Source organism: Pelodiscus sinensis, chromosome 3 (genome assembly GCF_052426305.1).
Source record: "Pelodiscus sinensis isolate ZL-2025 chromosome 3, ASM5242630v1, whole genome shotgun sequence".
Lineage (NCBI taxonomy): Eukaryota > Metazoa > Chordata > Testudines > Trionychidae > Pelodiscus > Pelodiscus sinensis.
The window spans coordinates 198,094,244-198,110,893 of NC_143054.1; the positions used below are offsets into that span (position 1 = coordinate 198,094,244).

General features: G+C 40.3%; 1 protein-coding gene across 5 annotated transcripts in view; it reads left to right on the top strand.

The window, feature by feature from the left end:
- KIZ (kizuna centrosomal protein) overlaps positions 1–16,650 on the top strand; it is a 99,416-nt gene that overhangs the window by 80,677 nt on the left and 2,089 nt on the right. For all 5 annotated transcript variants that reach the window (XM_075925795.2, XM_075925798.2, XM_075925796.2 and 2 more), the window contains 2 exons: positions 904–1,003; positions 13,347–13,387. In XM_075925795.2, coding sequence (XP_075781910.1) covers positions 904–1,003; positions 13,347–13,387 — 141 coding nt within the window. The remainder of the gene's footprint in view (positions 1–903; positions 1,004–13,346; positions 13,388–16,650) is intronic.

The window sequence follows — 16,650 nt, forward strand, 5'->3', positions numbered from 1 at the left end:
AGTGCAAGAATGACAGAACGAGAGAGAGAGAATTATAGTCCTCTGAAAATAATCCAAAGGGAAGAGAAAGGCGAGCAGAAATGTACAAAATACCCAGCAAACTAAGTTAAACAAGACTTTAGGAAAAGGGAAAATAAAACAATTGAGGAAAAAATATACAAAACAGTGAGATTTTGCTTAAATTGACATATGACACAATACTGTAATTGGAACAGGATCTCGGTATCCCAATGTCTGTTTTTCAAAAACTGGTTAAAACATGCAAGAATACACTAATCATGTGTTGTTATTTCTACTGATAACTTTTTTAACTGTGGTAGCATTGTCAGTTCTGCCAAGTCATGAGAATAAAACCTCAAGTATAAAAATAAATGGGACAGAATTGCAGAAGGAGAGCCAACTGCTTGTTTTGCAGATTGACAGAGGGAAGGAAATGCATTGGTATGTTTTAAAGAGTCCTGTGTAGTAATTGGGCTGAGCTTTGTAGGCTGGGGTGGGGATTTTTTTTAAATTTTGTTTTTACACATAAAGTAAACTTATCCCATGGGAGTGCCCCTGTCTAAGGAATGGAGATGGACTTGGCGAGTTTATTAAAAATATCAGGGACACATTTTGTTAGTGTTTTCTGTTTAAATATTACTGTACATTTTAAAAATAGATCCTTAAAATGGTATATCTTTGATAAACTTCGATTGTTTTCTTCCAAAATATCACAAGGAAAAAAAGTGAATAGTTATTTTACAGTATACTTCAGTATTTGATTTCATAGTCTATGATACTTTGTTCTTGTTGCTTAAATAATCTCTATTTCCATGATTTCTGTAAGTCAGAAGTTACTGTCTGTACTGCCTTTTCATTAGATGTTTGCTAAATGTTTACCTTTGGTGTTTATACTTACTATAGGTTTGATTATCGGTAGCAATGGTTTCAAGACCGAGAAAATCAACACAATCAGTTCCGAAGCTAGTTTTTCATCTAGTGAAGGAAGAAGCCCTTTGTCAAGGTAAAGTCATTAGAGCATTTCATTTTTGAATGGCTGTAACAGAGTAAGAAATGGCTCTAGAAAATGAATAAAACTCTGAATACGTATAATTTTGTTTGTGACTTGAACAAGGGTAAGGTTCGTATTTGTGGTTATTCAGTATAGCAGCTAAACTTTGGTACACCTTAGAAAATATTTGCACCAAAGTCAGGTATTGTTTTGCAGCTGTTGTTTTCTCATTTTAAGACTCAATTGACATCTCAGTGAACCACAAATTAGCGTGTACAGCTGCTCTCAGTAGGGCTACTTAGAGACCAGACAATAGAAGTTGTCAGGAAAAGGGCAGACGTAAAACATAAAGTCTTGAAGAAATAGTGACATGTTTCTTCTTGTCGATGTAACTGAGAAGTAAACTAACTGTAGCTCAATGTGTATTTTTAAAAAACATTTGATGCTAAAGTATTTTTACTTTTTTTAACTTTCAAATTGAGTATGTTTAATTACATTGCCTTTTTCTTAATGGTTCAATTTATCTTTTTAGATTTGTTAAACTGCAGCAGTTCCTTTTGATTCTTTGAGCAGTGTGATGTTAATGTTCCTTAAATTTGTCATCAGTATGAGATACTAATCAAACAGTGGCAGTCAAATTAGTGGTCAAGAAATGTTAGGAAATGGAATATAATACAACTATTTCATGAAATTTTAGCTTGGCTTTAGATTATCATCTGGATGCTTATTGAAACATCACAGTAAGTGGGTTCTGTTAGTATATGGTTCCTTATCAGAAAACTGCCATTTATGACAGCCGATTAAAATACTTTAAAGCATTTTCATGTATTATTTAATCCTATCTACATTAACAGTATGTTTACATCCTTTTGTACTTTGTAATAGTTGTAATGATTTTATTGGTGATACTAATTATCATAGGAAACAGTTGCAAAATAATTTTATAATAAATCTTAATTTCTTACTTTGTGCTGATTTATATATTTCATTTAAAAATCACTATATTTTCTCTTATTGTAATGCAATCAAGTTAATCATGTGAAATAGTTAAGATGTAAAATATCGACAATAAGTTTTTGCTTTTGTTTAAAATCTTACATTTTGATATGATTAAACTTTCATTTATTATAACTTCTTTCTCTTTGGAAGACTGATTATAAAAAGGCAAGTCTTTAGGTCTTTTTTTAAGAAAATGTACCATTTAATGAACTATGCAAACATATTTTTCAAACATTAATTTTACTTTGTTTAGCATGTTACAGTGCTTGTTTATAATGTGTCTTGGAAACTTTCAACGTTTATGTAAATGCTATTTGTAAAATTCATTCGTCTTAAATTTTCCTTTTCAGATTCATATATGCTCACTAGGCAGATTTTGGAAACCATTTACTTTGCTTTATTATTTATCCCTTTGGTCTCTTAAAAGCAAACACACTTCCTACTCGAATAGTTTAAGATGTTACTTTAAAAAAACCCTTTAAATATCATAAAGTTATTTTCCTGAATAACTTAGAAATAGTATTGCCTTTTCAACATACAGTCTATTAGTAACACTTGCTACTAGACACTTGATATCTGTCTGACAAAGATATTTGGAAGTGCAAAGTAGCCAAAGAAGTATGAAAGAATGGGAAATAGAGAGCTCAGGTGGTTGCTTATTTGTGGTCGGGCGTCAGTGAAATTTCTTAGAGGCTCACTTTTAAGGATTCCACTTATTGCAGTCACTTCTTGTGCTTTATTGCTTTTACAAGTGGTCTCGAAACCAGTACTTGAGAATAAACATAACGGTGTAGTACTGCTGTGGTACTTTTTAAAAATTCTTCTTTGCTCTATCTTGTCACTGAGCTGATGAGTGACCTCGAAAAAGACCCTGCTGGACCTAAATAAAAAAAAAATGGCTTCCTCTGATGTCCTAGAGACAATAATTATGATGTGCCAGTTAAACCCAAACTACAGCTGAGGGATTTTACTTTAAAGCAGAGGCTTGGGCGCAAAAATGCATTTATAGCTCTTTGTCTGGCACCTCATTATGTGTGGGCCTGATTCATTAAGTAATTGGTTTGCAGTTGTTTACATGAGTATTAAGGCTTTCTATTCAGCAGCCTTTGAGAGATACATTGTGCAAATGTTGCATGTTATGAATGCGGAATGAGGGGCAGAGGACCAGTCCTATTGGCTAAACACTGCACTCTGTTGAAAAGCAAGAGAAAGAGATTGGGTGCTGCTTTGCATAGCAATGACTTTCTTAATAAGCTTTACAGATTAATACACACAAGCTATAAAAGATGCAAAGAGATACTCTTAGCACATTTATACATGCTCATTTCACTATTATGGTACTGGAGATGGGAAGAATTGAGTTCTTTCATATTCAGTTTTTCAGTGCAATGTCTTCAGTGCATGAGACTTAATAGAATCCGATATTTATTGTATTATAAATCATGGGGAAGTAGGCAGATCTGCAACAGTTTATTATTAAAGATTCTTTCAATGTAAATCTTTTTCTGCTATTGTATTTCCTACAGCAAAATCATTTTGTGGTTGAGTGGGGATGAAAGGCATAATGTACGAAGGAGTGAGTCTTAATAGGAAGCTGCTCTCTGAGTAAAGACCACTTGTTCCCTTTTGTTCAGAGGTGCATGCCATAGCTTCCTCTTCTCCCACAAATATTGTCCTGGTTTGCTTTAGCTATAAAACTATTTTTCCTGGATTCGTTTACTTTGCTGAGAATGCTTCAACTGCCTGAGATGTTACTTCAGTTTGAAGAGTATAATATTTTGCCAAAAGAAAAGACTGTGTTAAGTAATATAATTACTTGGGAGAAAAGGTCATGACTGAATCTTTCTCAAACAGTGGGTAGAACACGATGTGTGTGGCATTTTGTAGTCCTGTAGCAACAGAATCAGCCAGTGGAGGTCACTAGCATTCTGGATAATTCTGTATTTTGATGTGGTCAGTTTATTTTTCTTAGGCTTGTTTGCTTTGTCACACTTCAGAATGATCTGAAGATTAAAGATAACCTGTAGCCTAAGGTAACAAATACAATTTTTAATTTGTCAACATACAAATACTCGATACAATTTAATCAAAATTAAAAATATTTTATTTTGGAAGTAATCGATTATGTTCTCTAAAGATTATTTCTTAAGCAAAAACTCAATTTTTATTAATTTTGTGTTTATTCTAAATAAATAAAAATCTGCCAATTGCAATTCTTCCTCTTAATTATTTTATAAATTAGTATTTAATAACAGAGTAACGAACATGCATTTTAAAATGCCAAAGCATACTATACTGTAGGCAGGCGCTTTGACCATTAGGGGGCACTCATACTTTGCTAAATTAAAACGGCTTGCAAATTTCACCCTGCTTTTTCAAGTTAATAATTTATACTATTTTGAAGCCCTGCATTTCAATTTTCTCATTTTCTTGACAATTTTTAATTGATTTATAAGAAAATTCTTTATTTTGTCTGAAGGTCTAAAGAGATGCTACAGAGTTTAGGTATGATATCGAGTCTGTATATTTTCTAGAAAGTTTACAGTGACTTGAATATGATCCAAAACCTTAAAGGCAACAGGATTTATTCTAGATGATTTATTATGGTTCATTTTTCTACAGAGATACATAGGAGAATGAATGCTTACCCAAAATCTTTGTTTTATTTTAACATAATTTTATGATGCTTTTAATCTTCCAAGTTCCTTGCAAAGAAGTAAACATTTTATAGATTGATTTCAACGGGTCGTTCAGACATTGTAATGTAAGCATGACATATTGAAAACTTACTATAATGCATGGGTTTAAAATCTTATCTCTATATGTCGTTAGCAGTGTATCTTGACTAGTCAGGACCTTGCATGAAACTTTTCTAAAAAGTGTGTTTATACCAGTTTTATAAAGTTACTGAGACTTTTTTTTTTCATTCTCAATTTCATATTGTGTGGTTTTGCTGTTGGCTCTGGTTGGAAATTCATCCCTCCCAGCACAAAGTGTGAGCATTGTGCTTGGAACTAAGTGGTAGCAGAAAGGAAGAAATTCCCACACACCCTAAACTTACAGCTCGTCAACAGCCACTGTTCCAGCCTATGGAATAGTCACCACTGCCCCACTGAGTCTTTTGTGTGGAGGATTTGAGATACATCCTAATGCAGAGCTGGTGGCTCATGGCCCCTACACCACCTCTTCCCCTAGGATGCAGGCGTGGCAGAGAAATTCCCTTTCTGTACATAGAACATAGAGGCCTTCTCTGCACTCATGTTGCGTGCTCCCCTTACTAAGCCTTGCTCAGAGGTTTAAATGGCACAGCAGGCCTTGTATGGACCTTCTGCATCTGGGAGAATTTCACCCTCTGTGCATCAGGTTTTTTACAGTCTGCCATCCACTGCTAGCTTGATGACTAGAAAGATTCTGGTCTTAAACATACGTTGTCTTGCCTTAGAGCCTTATACCATAATTCAAATGTAATTGCATGTGGAAGTCTTATTTTTAATGTAGTCTTCAGTTCTATTATTAATTACATTACTATTGGGTGTCCTTTATAGAAGCAAGAATCGTGTCATATTTCTCTCTGATTTAAGTTTCCATTTATCGTCATTAAGTGCATTTGTCCAGTTTTTCTTCAGAAATGATCAAAACCAAGTAAGCCAACTTTTCTTTTTCATGTTTATTAAAAGTGCAGAAAATATCTTCATCAGCTGCACCTATCTTGAACTACTTGTTTATCAGGAGGAAATAATAGCCCACATTGAAGCAAGTTTTTATTCTGATTCACAGAAAAAAAAAATCTATGACCACCCAGGAATAAATGTTTTGTCACAGTACAGAGACTGGAATTAAGTAGTCAGGCTTACATTTTATCAATGATAAGCTTTTTTGGACATTTTTGAAAAATGGGTAATTTTGGGGAAAGACCACAGCTTCATCCTCAACTCATTGTTGGGAAGAATTTCTATACCAGCCATCTCAAACTTTGAGGGTTACTAAGAACTGCCTTGTGAAAAAGAAACAACTCTATTTGTCTACCGCACGCTATTGTGTCTCAACAATGCTTTTGCACGATAGATTCACACAGGCTTCAAGCTCTTTTACAAGATTAGCCAATCTACTTCTAGGTGTATTTTTTCATGGAATATCATCAGTGTTTCTACAGCTAGGTCCTTTTCTGTTTTGTTGGTTTTCCTGATGGAACATCTTTTTGTTTTCTCTTAACATACAGTATTAAGGGTTCAAACAAGTGAGATGTATCCAGCACAGAAATAAAAGAAAGTTTTATTTTTCACTGAAACTTTTTTGACTTGATTCACTCTTTTAGCATGTACCACAGAGAATCTAGACCAGCCCTACTGAAATTTTCTTGGGGAAAAATGTTTTAAAGAACTTTTCACTTCCTTATTATTTCCAGAGCATCCTTCATATAGGGCCTTGTCTTAATGGACTAAATAGGCATTAAAATGGGATATCGGTTCTAGAGAAAAATAGACGAGGAAAATGCTATTTGGGAGTTAAACTGCTTTTTGATAGGATCTTGACATCCTTGATTTCATGCTGGGATACATTTTAAAGAACTAGAAGAACGTAGAGAGAGATGCAAGAGTCTATAAAGGAGATGGGTTGAGGCAATAAAATTTGCCTCAATTCCTCTCCTTTATTGACGTACAATTCTTCCTTAGCAATTTTGCATGATTATGATATGCTTATCCTAATGCTATGATATGCTTACTATATGGATGATGACTCATAGTGTATTTACTGATTCAGAATGTAAACCTTCTAGAATACAGGGAGAGTTTGTGTCTCCTATCTACATTGGCTAACATTGAATTTCAGGATGCTGTTTAGGAAATGAGACTTGTCACATGTTTTCTTTTTCCAAGTCTGAAGTCAGAATAGTCAGTAATTCTCAACTGTCCTTTTCTCTGGTCTCCCATTTCCAATTTTATTTCCCAGCATTTATTTACATGCGAATATTTTCATGAAAGGTTTGGCAAATTTGTCTCAGAGCCTCTTCTGATGCCTATTTCAGTCCCTTGCTGTCCATCCTCTGTTCTGCCATGTCAAGATCTTGGTTTGCAGCTGTATGCCATATAGCTGGTGGGTTCTGATCCTACAGTCAATGTAATCAGCCAGGAGAGAGATCCTTTGGGTGCTCAGAGCCATGTGAGTGGCTGCAACCCTACTCATCTCTTTTCTACCCCCAAAGAGGGACATGAGGGGACCAAGGTCCTGTGAGCATGGCTTCCCTATAGCCCTGATCACTCCTGGCCACCATATCAGCTCCTCAAGGCCATTGGCAATCAGCATAATATAGTGTTGGCTCATGCTGCTTTAAGTTCTGCAAGGGAACCACTGAAACGCAGCTAACCCCAATTTAGGGGACTAAAGGCCAATTTTCCATTCACACTACCTAAGCTGGGCTGTGCAATCCTCAGGAATGCTCAAGGATCTGGGCTCAGATGATTAGTTCTGTCGTATATTTATTTGGGGCTGAGAGAAACACAAAAAAGCCAGGTACAGAGGCATCCTGAACACACTACTCTGAGGGAAAGGAGAAGAAAGCTACGGGGGGAGGCTGTTCTAGGTCTGATTTTAATGAATAAGGAGGAACTGGTTGAGAATTTGTAAATAGAAGGCAGCTTGGGTGAAAGTGATCGTGAAATCCTAGAGTTCATGATTCTAAGAAATAGTAGGAGAGAAAACCGCAAAATAAAGACAATGAATTTCAAGAAGGCCGACTAGCCAACCCAGGAAGTTGGTAGATAAGGTCCCATGGAAAGCAAAACAAAGAAAAAACGGTTCAAGACAGTTGGCAGCTTTTCAAAGGGACATGGTTAAGGATGCAAGAGCAAACAATTCCCATGGAATAGAAAAAATAGGAAGTATGGCAAGAGACCATCTTAACCAGGAGATCTTGAATGATCTAAAAATTAAAAAAGAGTCGTATAAAAAGTGGAAAGTAAGTCAAATTACTGAAGATGAACAGAAACAAATAACACAAGTATGTAGGGGTAAAAATGGAAAGGCGAAGGCACAAAATGAACTCAACTTAGCTAGAGACATAAAGGTTAACAAGTTAATATTCTACAAATATATTAGAAGCAAGAGGAAGACCAAGGACTGGGTAGACCCATTGCTCAACGGAGAGAGAAGAATAACAGAAAATGTGGAAATGGCAGAGGTTCTTACTGACTTTCTTTTTTTGGTTTTCACAAAGAAGGTTGGTGATTGGATGCCTAGCATACTGAATGTGGGAGAAAATGAGGTAGGTTCAGAAGTTAAAACAGGAAAATATTACATTAAAAATTACTTAGAAAAGTTAGATGTCTTCACCTCTCCAGGGCCTGATGAACTGCATCTTAGAATACTCAAGGAGTTGATCAAGGAGGTATACATCAGCCATTAGCCATCATGGTTGAAAAGTCATGGAAGATGGGAGATGCCAGAAGTCTGCAAAAGGGCATATATAGTGTCCATCTATAAAAAGGGAAATAAGAACAACCCAGGAAACAACAGACCAGTCAGTTTAACTTCTGTGCCATGAAAGATAATGGAGCAAATAATTAAGGAATCCATTTGCAAATTTCTGGACTATAATAAGGTGATAAGTAATAGCATGGATTTGTGAAGAACAAATCCTGTCTGACCAACCTGGTAGCTTTCTTTGATAGGATAGCAAGCCTTATGGATAAGGGGGAAGTAGTAGATATGGTATACCTAGACTTTAGTAAAGCATTTGATACAGTCTCGCATGATCGTCTTATAAATAAACTAGGGAAATATAACCTAGAAGGGGCTTCTATAAGCTGGGTTCATAACTGGTTGGATAATCATTCTCAGAGAGAATGGTTCACAGTCATGCTGGAAGGGCATAACAAGTGAGGTTCCGCAGAGGTCTGTTTTGGGACTGGTTCTGTTAAAATCTTCAGTGATTTAGATGATGACATAGCAAGTACACTTATAGAGTGGACAAATTATACCAAGCTGAGGGGGATTGCAAGTGCTTTCGAGGACAGGGTTGTAATTCAAAATGATCTGGACAAACTGGAGAAATGGTCTGAGATAAATAGGATGAAATTCAGAAAGGACAAATATAAAATATTCCACTTAAGAAGTAACAGTCAGTGCCACACACACAAAACGGGAAGTGTCTGTCAAGGAAGGAGTACTGCAGAAAGAGTTCAAGGGATAAGGGTGGACCAAAAGCTAAATATGAGGTAACAGCATGATACTGTTAAAAAAAAAATCATTCTGGGATCCATTAACAAGGAGAGCTGTAAGCAAGACAAGAGAAGGAATTATTCTGCTCTACTCCATGCTGATTAGAGTACTGTGTCCATTTCCGGGCACCACTTTTCAGGAAAGATGTGGACAATTTGAGAAGGTTCAGAGAAGAACAATAAAAATGATTAAAGGTCTAGAAAACATGAGGTATGAGGGAAGATTGAGAAAATTGGGTTGGTTTAGTCTGGGAAAGAGAAGACTGAGAGGGGACGTAACAGCTGTCAAGTACTTAAAAGGGGAGAGAAATTATTCTCCTGAATCTCTGATGACAGGACAAGAAGCAATGGGCTGAAATTGCAGCAAAGGAAGTTTAGGTTGGACATTAGGAAAAACTTCCTACCTGTCAGGGTGGTTAAGCACTAGGGATGTTAGCATGTAGCCATTTACACGATTAACCAATAAGCCTGGGATCATCAGTTAATCCTGACGGTTACATGGAACACGCCCCTTGCTGCCTCTTTATCAGAGGCAGCAAGGGGTCGAGGTGGGAGCTGATGCCCTTGCTGGGTCCCCACATGTGCTAGCTCCCGGAGCCACCTCTGTCCGTTAACAAATGTGTATTTTGTGTAAATGTCTTACACATGTTTACATGCAGGTGAGCAAGCAGGAGCCGGTGCTTGTAGGGAGATGGCTTTTAAGCAGAGCGTTAACGTTCTCATGTTAGTTTACCAAACTTCATTTAAAATAAAGGAAAATGAATTTGTCCAACAAAAAAGGTTTCAACATTGTTTTTATTTATGGCAGGGATGGGGCATCTTTTTTGGGTCGGGGCCACTGACCCGCAGGCAAATCAGTTGGGGACTACGCACGTGAGAAGCCAAAAAATCCCTGCAAAACCCCCAACCCTCACTGATGTGGCCCCCAACTGAGACACCTCACTCCCCTGGAGCTCCAGACCCATCAAGGGGGAAGGAGGGAAGGGACAGGGAGGACTGAAGTTCATGGCTTCCCACAGGCCACATTAACTCTTCTGGGGTTCTGGAGTTGGTGGATTTTGTGGAACCTCCCCCCCCAGGCTCTGGGGTGGGGCCAAAACTGAGGGGCTCAGTATGCAGGAAAGAGCTGTTAGCAAGTGGGATAGGGATCAGGATGGGGATGCAGGATCTGGGTGGAAGGTGAGGTGCAGGAAAGGGTGAGGGGGTGAGATCTGGTGGGTGGTGGGGTGCAGAAGCAGGTTGGGAGTAGGATGTCTGTCCGGGGGAGGGGAGGGTGCAAGATTGGGCTGGGGGTGTGGGGTCTCGGCAGGTGAGGAGTGTGTGAGGGGGATGGGGGTACAGCGTCTGGGCATGTGGGGGGACATATGCTTCCTTCCGCTCCCTGCACCATGTCCCAGGCATGGCCTCCTGCTGCTCCTGTTGGCCAGATTCCAGCCAATGGGAGCAGCAGGGAAAGCCTCCAGGCAGCGCATTCATGCTCTGCTGTTCCTCCAGCAGGGGAGTGAGAGCAACAGCTCGTTGAGCCATTTCTGACTCCACTTCTCCTCCTTCCCCCACAGGCCGGAGCCCGCACTGGTGCTCCACTTAAGGGTGGGGCAAGGCTGGGTGGGACACCAGCACAGGCTCCCTGCTGCAGGGAGAAGGAAAGGGGTTGAGCTCAAGCTGCGGACCACCTGAGAACCATTGGTCTAGATCAGGGGTTCCCAACCTTTTTCGGTCCCCGTGCCCCCTTGGCTTTTAGTAAACCTTCCCGTACCCCCTATTCAATATGAAAGGAAATAAATTCTAGACTCTAGAACCCACAACTTTTTTCACGAACACGACTACTTTTGGAAAATTTCAATTAGGATAATCTAGTATTTACCAAATATTCCCCGTAACTCGACAAGCTTCTCGTACCCCCTGGGGGTATGTGTACCCCAGGTTGGGACCCCCTGGTCTAGATGGTGCTTGGTGCTGCCTTGAGGGCAGGGGACTGGACTTGCTGACCTCTCAAGGTCCCTTCCAGTTGTCGTGTTCTAGGATTCGATGCGATAATAATCAACCCTCACTGCTGGATAATGGAAGACGAAGAAGCGGACAGAGTACACACAGTGGCTACCCACTGATTAGTTTGCGAAGCTGAACTATGAAAAAGGACTGGGTCTTCTCACAGAAGTCTCCTCGCTCAGCAACGAGGGCAACCGAGTCGAGCCCAGAAAAAAATGATGCTGCATTGAAAACAACTTCTCCTGAAATACATTTCTGTAGCCTGACTCGATAAGGTACAGAGTGCCTCCAGAGACGTGCCACCAGCTCCTAAACTAAATGGAGATTACTGGCAGGCCTGAGCCCTTCACCCCGGTTTCAACAAGCCATCCCTTCTCAGCAACGTGTGCAAGACCTCTTAAAGGAAAAGAGACTTGAGCATGTGCTTAAAATTAGGCACCTCCTTTAAGTTCATTGCTAAATGAATAGAGATGGCTGTTCGCAGACGTACTTTGTTGAACTGCAGCCGAGGCTGCAAAGCTGAATGTTAATAGACCTCACCTTGAGGGCAAAATGTTTGCTTTGTGTGGGGAAGAGCTTTTAAAATTCCTGAAAAGGGGGCTCAAATGGATTCCAGTGGAATGATGGAAAGATGTAAGATCCATGCTGTAAGATTAATGAAATAATTTGCTTCAGTGAGATATATTGAAAAGCTGGGTAACTGAATAGTTTCTTTTTAAAAACATTTGAAATTATAATCTACGTGAATGTAAATTCTCCCGTTTTAATATTTTGGTTGAACAGCGGACATTTTAGAAGGGCAGTTAACATATTGTAGACCTTCTTGGATTTTTGCCCACATTTAAGAGAAATATAAAATAACCTATTACACAACTCATCATATTTCTTTTACTGAAAAGGATAACACCTGTTATAGCAGTAATGTAATGAAACTATCATCTTGCTCTTGAGTTAAGTTTATCTTTTCAGTTGTTCATTAGTCGATCTTATCAAAGAGAAGGGTTATATTTACTCCCTTACTTACCACTGGGGTCACTTGCTTGAGTGAGAATTTGCAGTGTCAGCCTAGACAGAGAAATGTGTAAGAGAGACAGTAAATTTTCTTTAAAGGACTATTCAGAGATTATTTGCAAAAATGTTTTCATATTTAGGATCTTTCCTTGGCATCCCTGTGATAGTGATTAGACTCTTTCTTTTACATCCTTAGTTTTAAATCATTATTTTTAGGAGCTCTCTTTTTTTTTAAATGGAATGCTACAGGTGTATAAAATCTTGACATAACTGATTTAAGAATAAGCCCTGTTTTTACTGCCAGGAGGGGTTTCAAATGGCAAATTGACATTTGTTTATATTTCAACAGTCTGAACAGCCGTATGACAAATATCTCCCATTCAATCTTCCTTCTAAAAATCAACGGAAAGCTTTGTTTTGTGCTTATCACCGGATTGTTAATAGAACAGTTAATTCTCCTACATCGTTGCCCCCCATGCGATTATTTCACAGCACCCACACAATACACATGCTGCACACAAAAGATCAAAATGATTCCAGCTTGTTTGAGAGATTGAAAAGGGTTTGTGATGCTCTCTAGACACAAGATCAGTCACTTAACAGAGCAGAATTGCAACTGCATATGCATCAAGGTAGATCAAAGGCAGCTGAAAGGCTGCACATTTACATAGGGACATGGGTGATGCTATGGGAACCCAGTAGCTAAGTTCTAAGAAGACTTTTGGCGACAAGGGAAATAAGGAAATGTGGTGGGGATTGTGTGTGTTTGATTGTGTCTATTTTCTTTACCATCCTGTATTTTAAAAGCTGTAAAGGTTTTGCGCACAGTAGGGACATTCCGGGCCAGTTCCTTAGCTGAGTAAATCAGCATTGATTTCAATGCAGCAATTCTGGATTACCCCAGTTGAGAATATAGCCCTGAATGTCCTTACGGTGCACAAAACCTTTACAACTGAATGTCATTGCTGTGCATGAAACTTTGCCCCTGGTGTTCTAAAACATGTTGAGTCCTACTTGATTAATCAAAAAGAGAGAGATTCAGGTACAGAAGATACTGTCTTAGAAGCATTGACTTGACTCTAATCTTTTAATAGTTTTGTACCATCTTCTGAATATGTAAATATTGCTTTGTTTTGCAGGAACACCAGCAAAAGCAGAATAACCACTATAAAATCGAAAGGTAAGAAACAAAGATCATGCTATTTAGAAATGTCTTTCGCAATGTAATGGACAGGTATATGCGAACCAAAGTAATGAGTCTCCACCATAGATAAGAGGGAACATGATAAAACTATATACAGTAAACTTCCGATAATCCGGCACCTTTAGGACCCAGGGGGTGCCGGATTATCAAATATGCCAGACTATTGGAAGGGGGGGCTATGAGGGGTCTGGGATGGGGGGGCGGCGCTGTGGGACCAACCCGGCAGCACCCCAGCTGCTCTGCCCCAGGCGTCCCCAAGTCAGCTGCTGCTGAAACTGACCAGGCAGAGCAGCTCCAATTGTCCGGCTGCCTGGAGCGCTTCCGGGTTCCAGGTGGTGCCGGACTAGCAGGAGTGCCGGAACACTGGATGCTGGACAACTGGAGTTTTACTGTACAATTATCAGCAGTGTTGAGAAGATGGATCAGAAGCCTTTGTCCATCCTGTCCCATAGCAAAGGAACCAGAGGAGAGTCGGTGAAACTAAAAGGTGGCAAATTCAAAACCAGTAAAAAGAAATAATTGTAACAGACTGCACAATTTAGGGGCGGATCTCCTTGCCACAATATGTAGCTGAGGCAAGACTGAGAAAAGACTGGGCATTTCTATGGATAACAAGATGCCCGGAGTTAGAAAAGTGAATGCTAACAGGAGTATTCTCTCTCAGACCTTAGGGTATCCATCAGTGCTAATTATTAGGGATTAGGAGGAGAGGTAATGGAAAGGGTGGATCACCCCACATCTGAAATGGTTTCTTGCATGTTCCTGTGAAGCATCTATTGCTGACCGTTGTCAGAGACAGTACCCTGAGCTAGATAGATCACAGATCGGATCCATCCGTGGCAATTCTCCTGTCCCTCGTTAGTTGCAATACTCTTGTTGCATAACAGGGAGCTAGCCCATTAAACCGAAGAGCATGGCCACGTGACATGTTCCACTTACAGACCCAATCAACTCCCCTTAAGCTAGTGACTCTGACCTTTCAAAGTGCTGGACATCTTCTTGTTCCTACTTAACGTCGCTCCTCTCATCTCTGCTGATATTCCACTTGTTCCGCTCAAGCCCCTGGTCCAGTGGCTCCCTTTGTATCTCTCGCTGCTTCTCCTATCTGTGCCTGCTTCAAAGAACAGGCTTCCCTCTGCTTGTGTGCGATTCGACCACCCTCGGCCTTCCAGTGCCTCTACATAGCCCCATTTCCCTCTGTAGCCTTTCAATCACAATCCACCATGCAGAACACTGAAAATAGTGAAAATCAACCCATGAATGAAACACACAAAAAATCTGCATAAACCCCCCCAAGAGATGCTGTAATAAATTAGTCAATTCAATTGATTTGTTCCGTACACGCAAACTTCGCTTCCTTTCCTTGCATCTCCTGATGTTTCCCCAATATTCTTCTCCACCCACCTCCGGCTGTTGTCTTTTGTCGTCTTGTGCTTTTGCTCTAATTCCTCTCATAAGTCTCTTAAAATAGGAGCTTGGCAATTTAAAAAAAGTTCTGAAGACATGAACTCTTAAGGAACTATAGAAATAAAAAGGGCCTTTACGGCTTTTGATCCAGGGAAGCTTTTTAGGATCCTGGGACTATGCAGGTTGAACGACTCATTGCAGTTCTAGGGGGAATGATCCTGTGTGCGTGCGTGTGTGTGTGTGAAATGCACCGCTCGTCATCCTGTGCTGTCTCTCCTGAGCAGCCCCAGACTGCTCCCGGCTTTTGGCAGCCGTCAGTGACGCCACTGAATATGCCCAAGTCTCTGCCCTGGACCCAGCTTCAAGATCGTCAGAATCCCAGACTTTGTACCGCTTAGCCTATCCCAAGGGTCACGCATCACCAGCGATGAAAAACAATCAACTTCCACGTGCCCGCTCACAAGTGAACATGTAAATCCGATTTGGGGGCATGTTGCATCGCCAGCGTCGTGTTGGCTATTTCTGTAGTCATGATAGCTGTATGCACAAATGTCTGTGTGCCAGGGTGCATTTTTGCATGTGCAAGTGAACTTCCCAATACAGACAGATTGCTCGGTGAATGCTTTAGTGATCTCTGATGTCAGTTTTACGCCAATCCCATTGGCTTCAGTTGAGTTATTGCTGCCATAAATGAAAAGAGTTTCGGGACCTCAGTGTCTTGTGTCGGGAGCCCTCCATCCCTGGCCCTCTAATCACAGAGAATATATTCTGGAGGTGGGTAGTCTATGCTGTAATGCTAATGGCCAAAGCATTAGGAACGCCGAGGCCTCTTCAGTAGAATGAATGAGTTAACCAGCCACTTTCCTTTGTATTGCTGCCTTGTTGTTACTCCCTGGGGCAGTATGGTGCTGCCATCTGGAGTGGAGGATTGCACAAGGCAGAGGGGGTCCGCTGCTGTCGTTACTGCACACTTGGTTTATACTAACTTGGGCCACTTTGCCCCACGAGTTTGGAGAGAGAGGAGAACCTGCTGGAGCACAGATGATCCTCCAGGGGGCTCCCGCAAATTGGCTTCCATGCAGCTGGAAAGTGACGGAGGAATGTGCCATGGAGCTGGCAGTCTCCTTCCCTAGCTGGGTTCTGTTGCTGTCAGCTGCCCTTATGCTCACAGAACCAGAGAGGAGCTTTTAATTCTACATCAAGACATGGCCAACATCAGCAGCGCCAACATTTGCCCCATCTTCTCCTCCTCGCTTTTTGTAACCACGTCACTTTCCTGTGTATTGTTTTTAAAACCCAGCGCTTCAGTGCTCCTTCCCTAGTAAAAATATTCACACCAGCAGCCAGCCCGGCATTTGAGAGCTACTTTTCCTATAGCACGCCGGCACAAATGTTAGGGAAAAGTGGTTATTATATGGCATTGGTTAAGGGGTGGTTATGAAAATTATTGAACAAAGTCCCCAGCTTGAACCAAATTTATGGCAGCGTTTCTCCTTCAAGTGCATTGTATTTTCCCCCCACATTTTTAAGTTTGCAATAAGGTTCATTTCTCCCCCCCCCCCCCCCCTCCGTAACTCTGAAATAAGTGCGTTTCATGCCTGGGGACACTTTGGAAGACTTAGGAATTGAAGACTGCTCCTCTCTCTGTTGGTCTACATCAGTTTCTCACTACACTTGCGAATTCCCAAAGTTAGCTCTGATTCACTCCTGCAACAAACTTGTGACACTTTGTGACATCACTGCAGTTTCTTTGCCCGCTCTGTGAGGTCAGTGTATTTATGACCTCACTTCAGGGTCGAGTAGATAGGGTATTGGAGTATGCCAGACCAAAC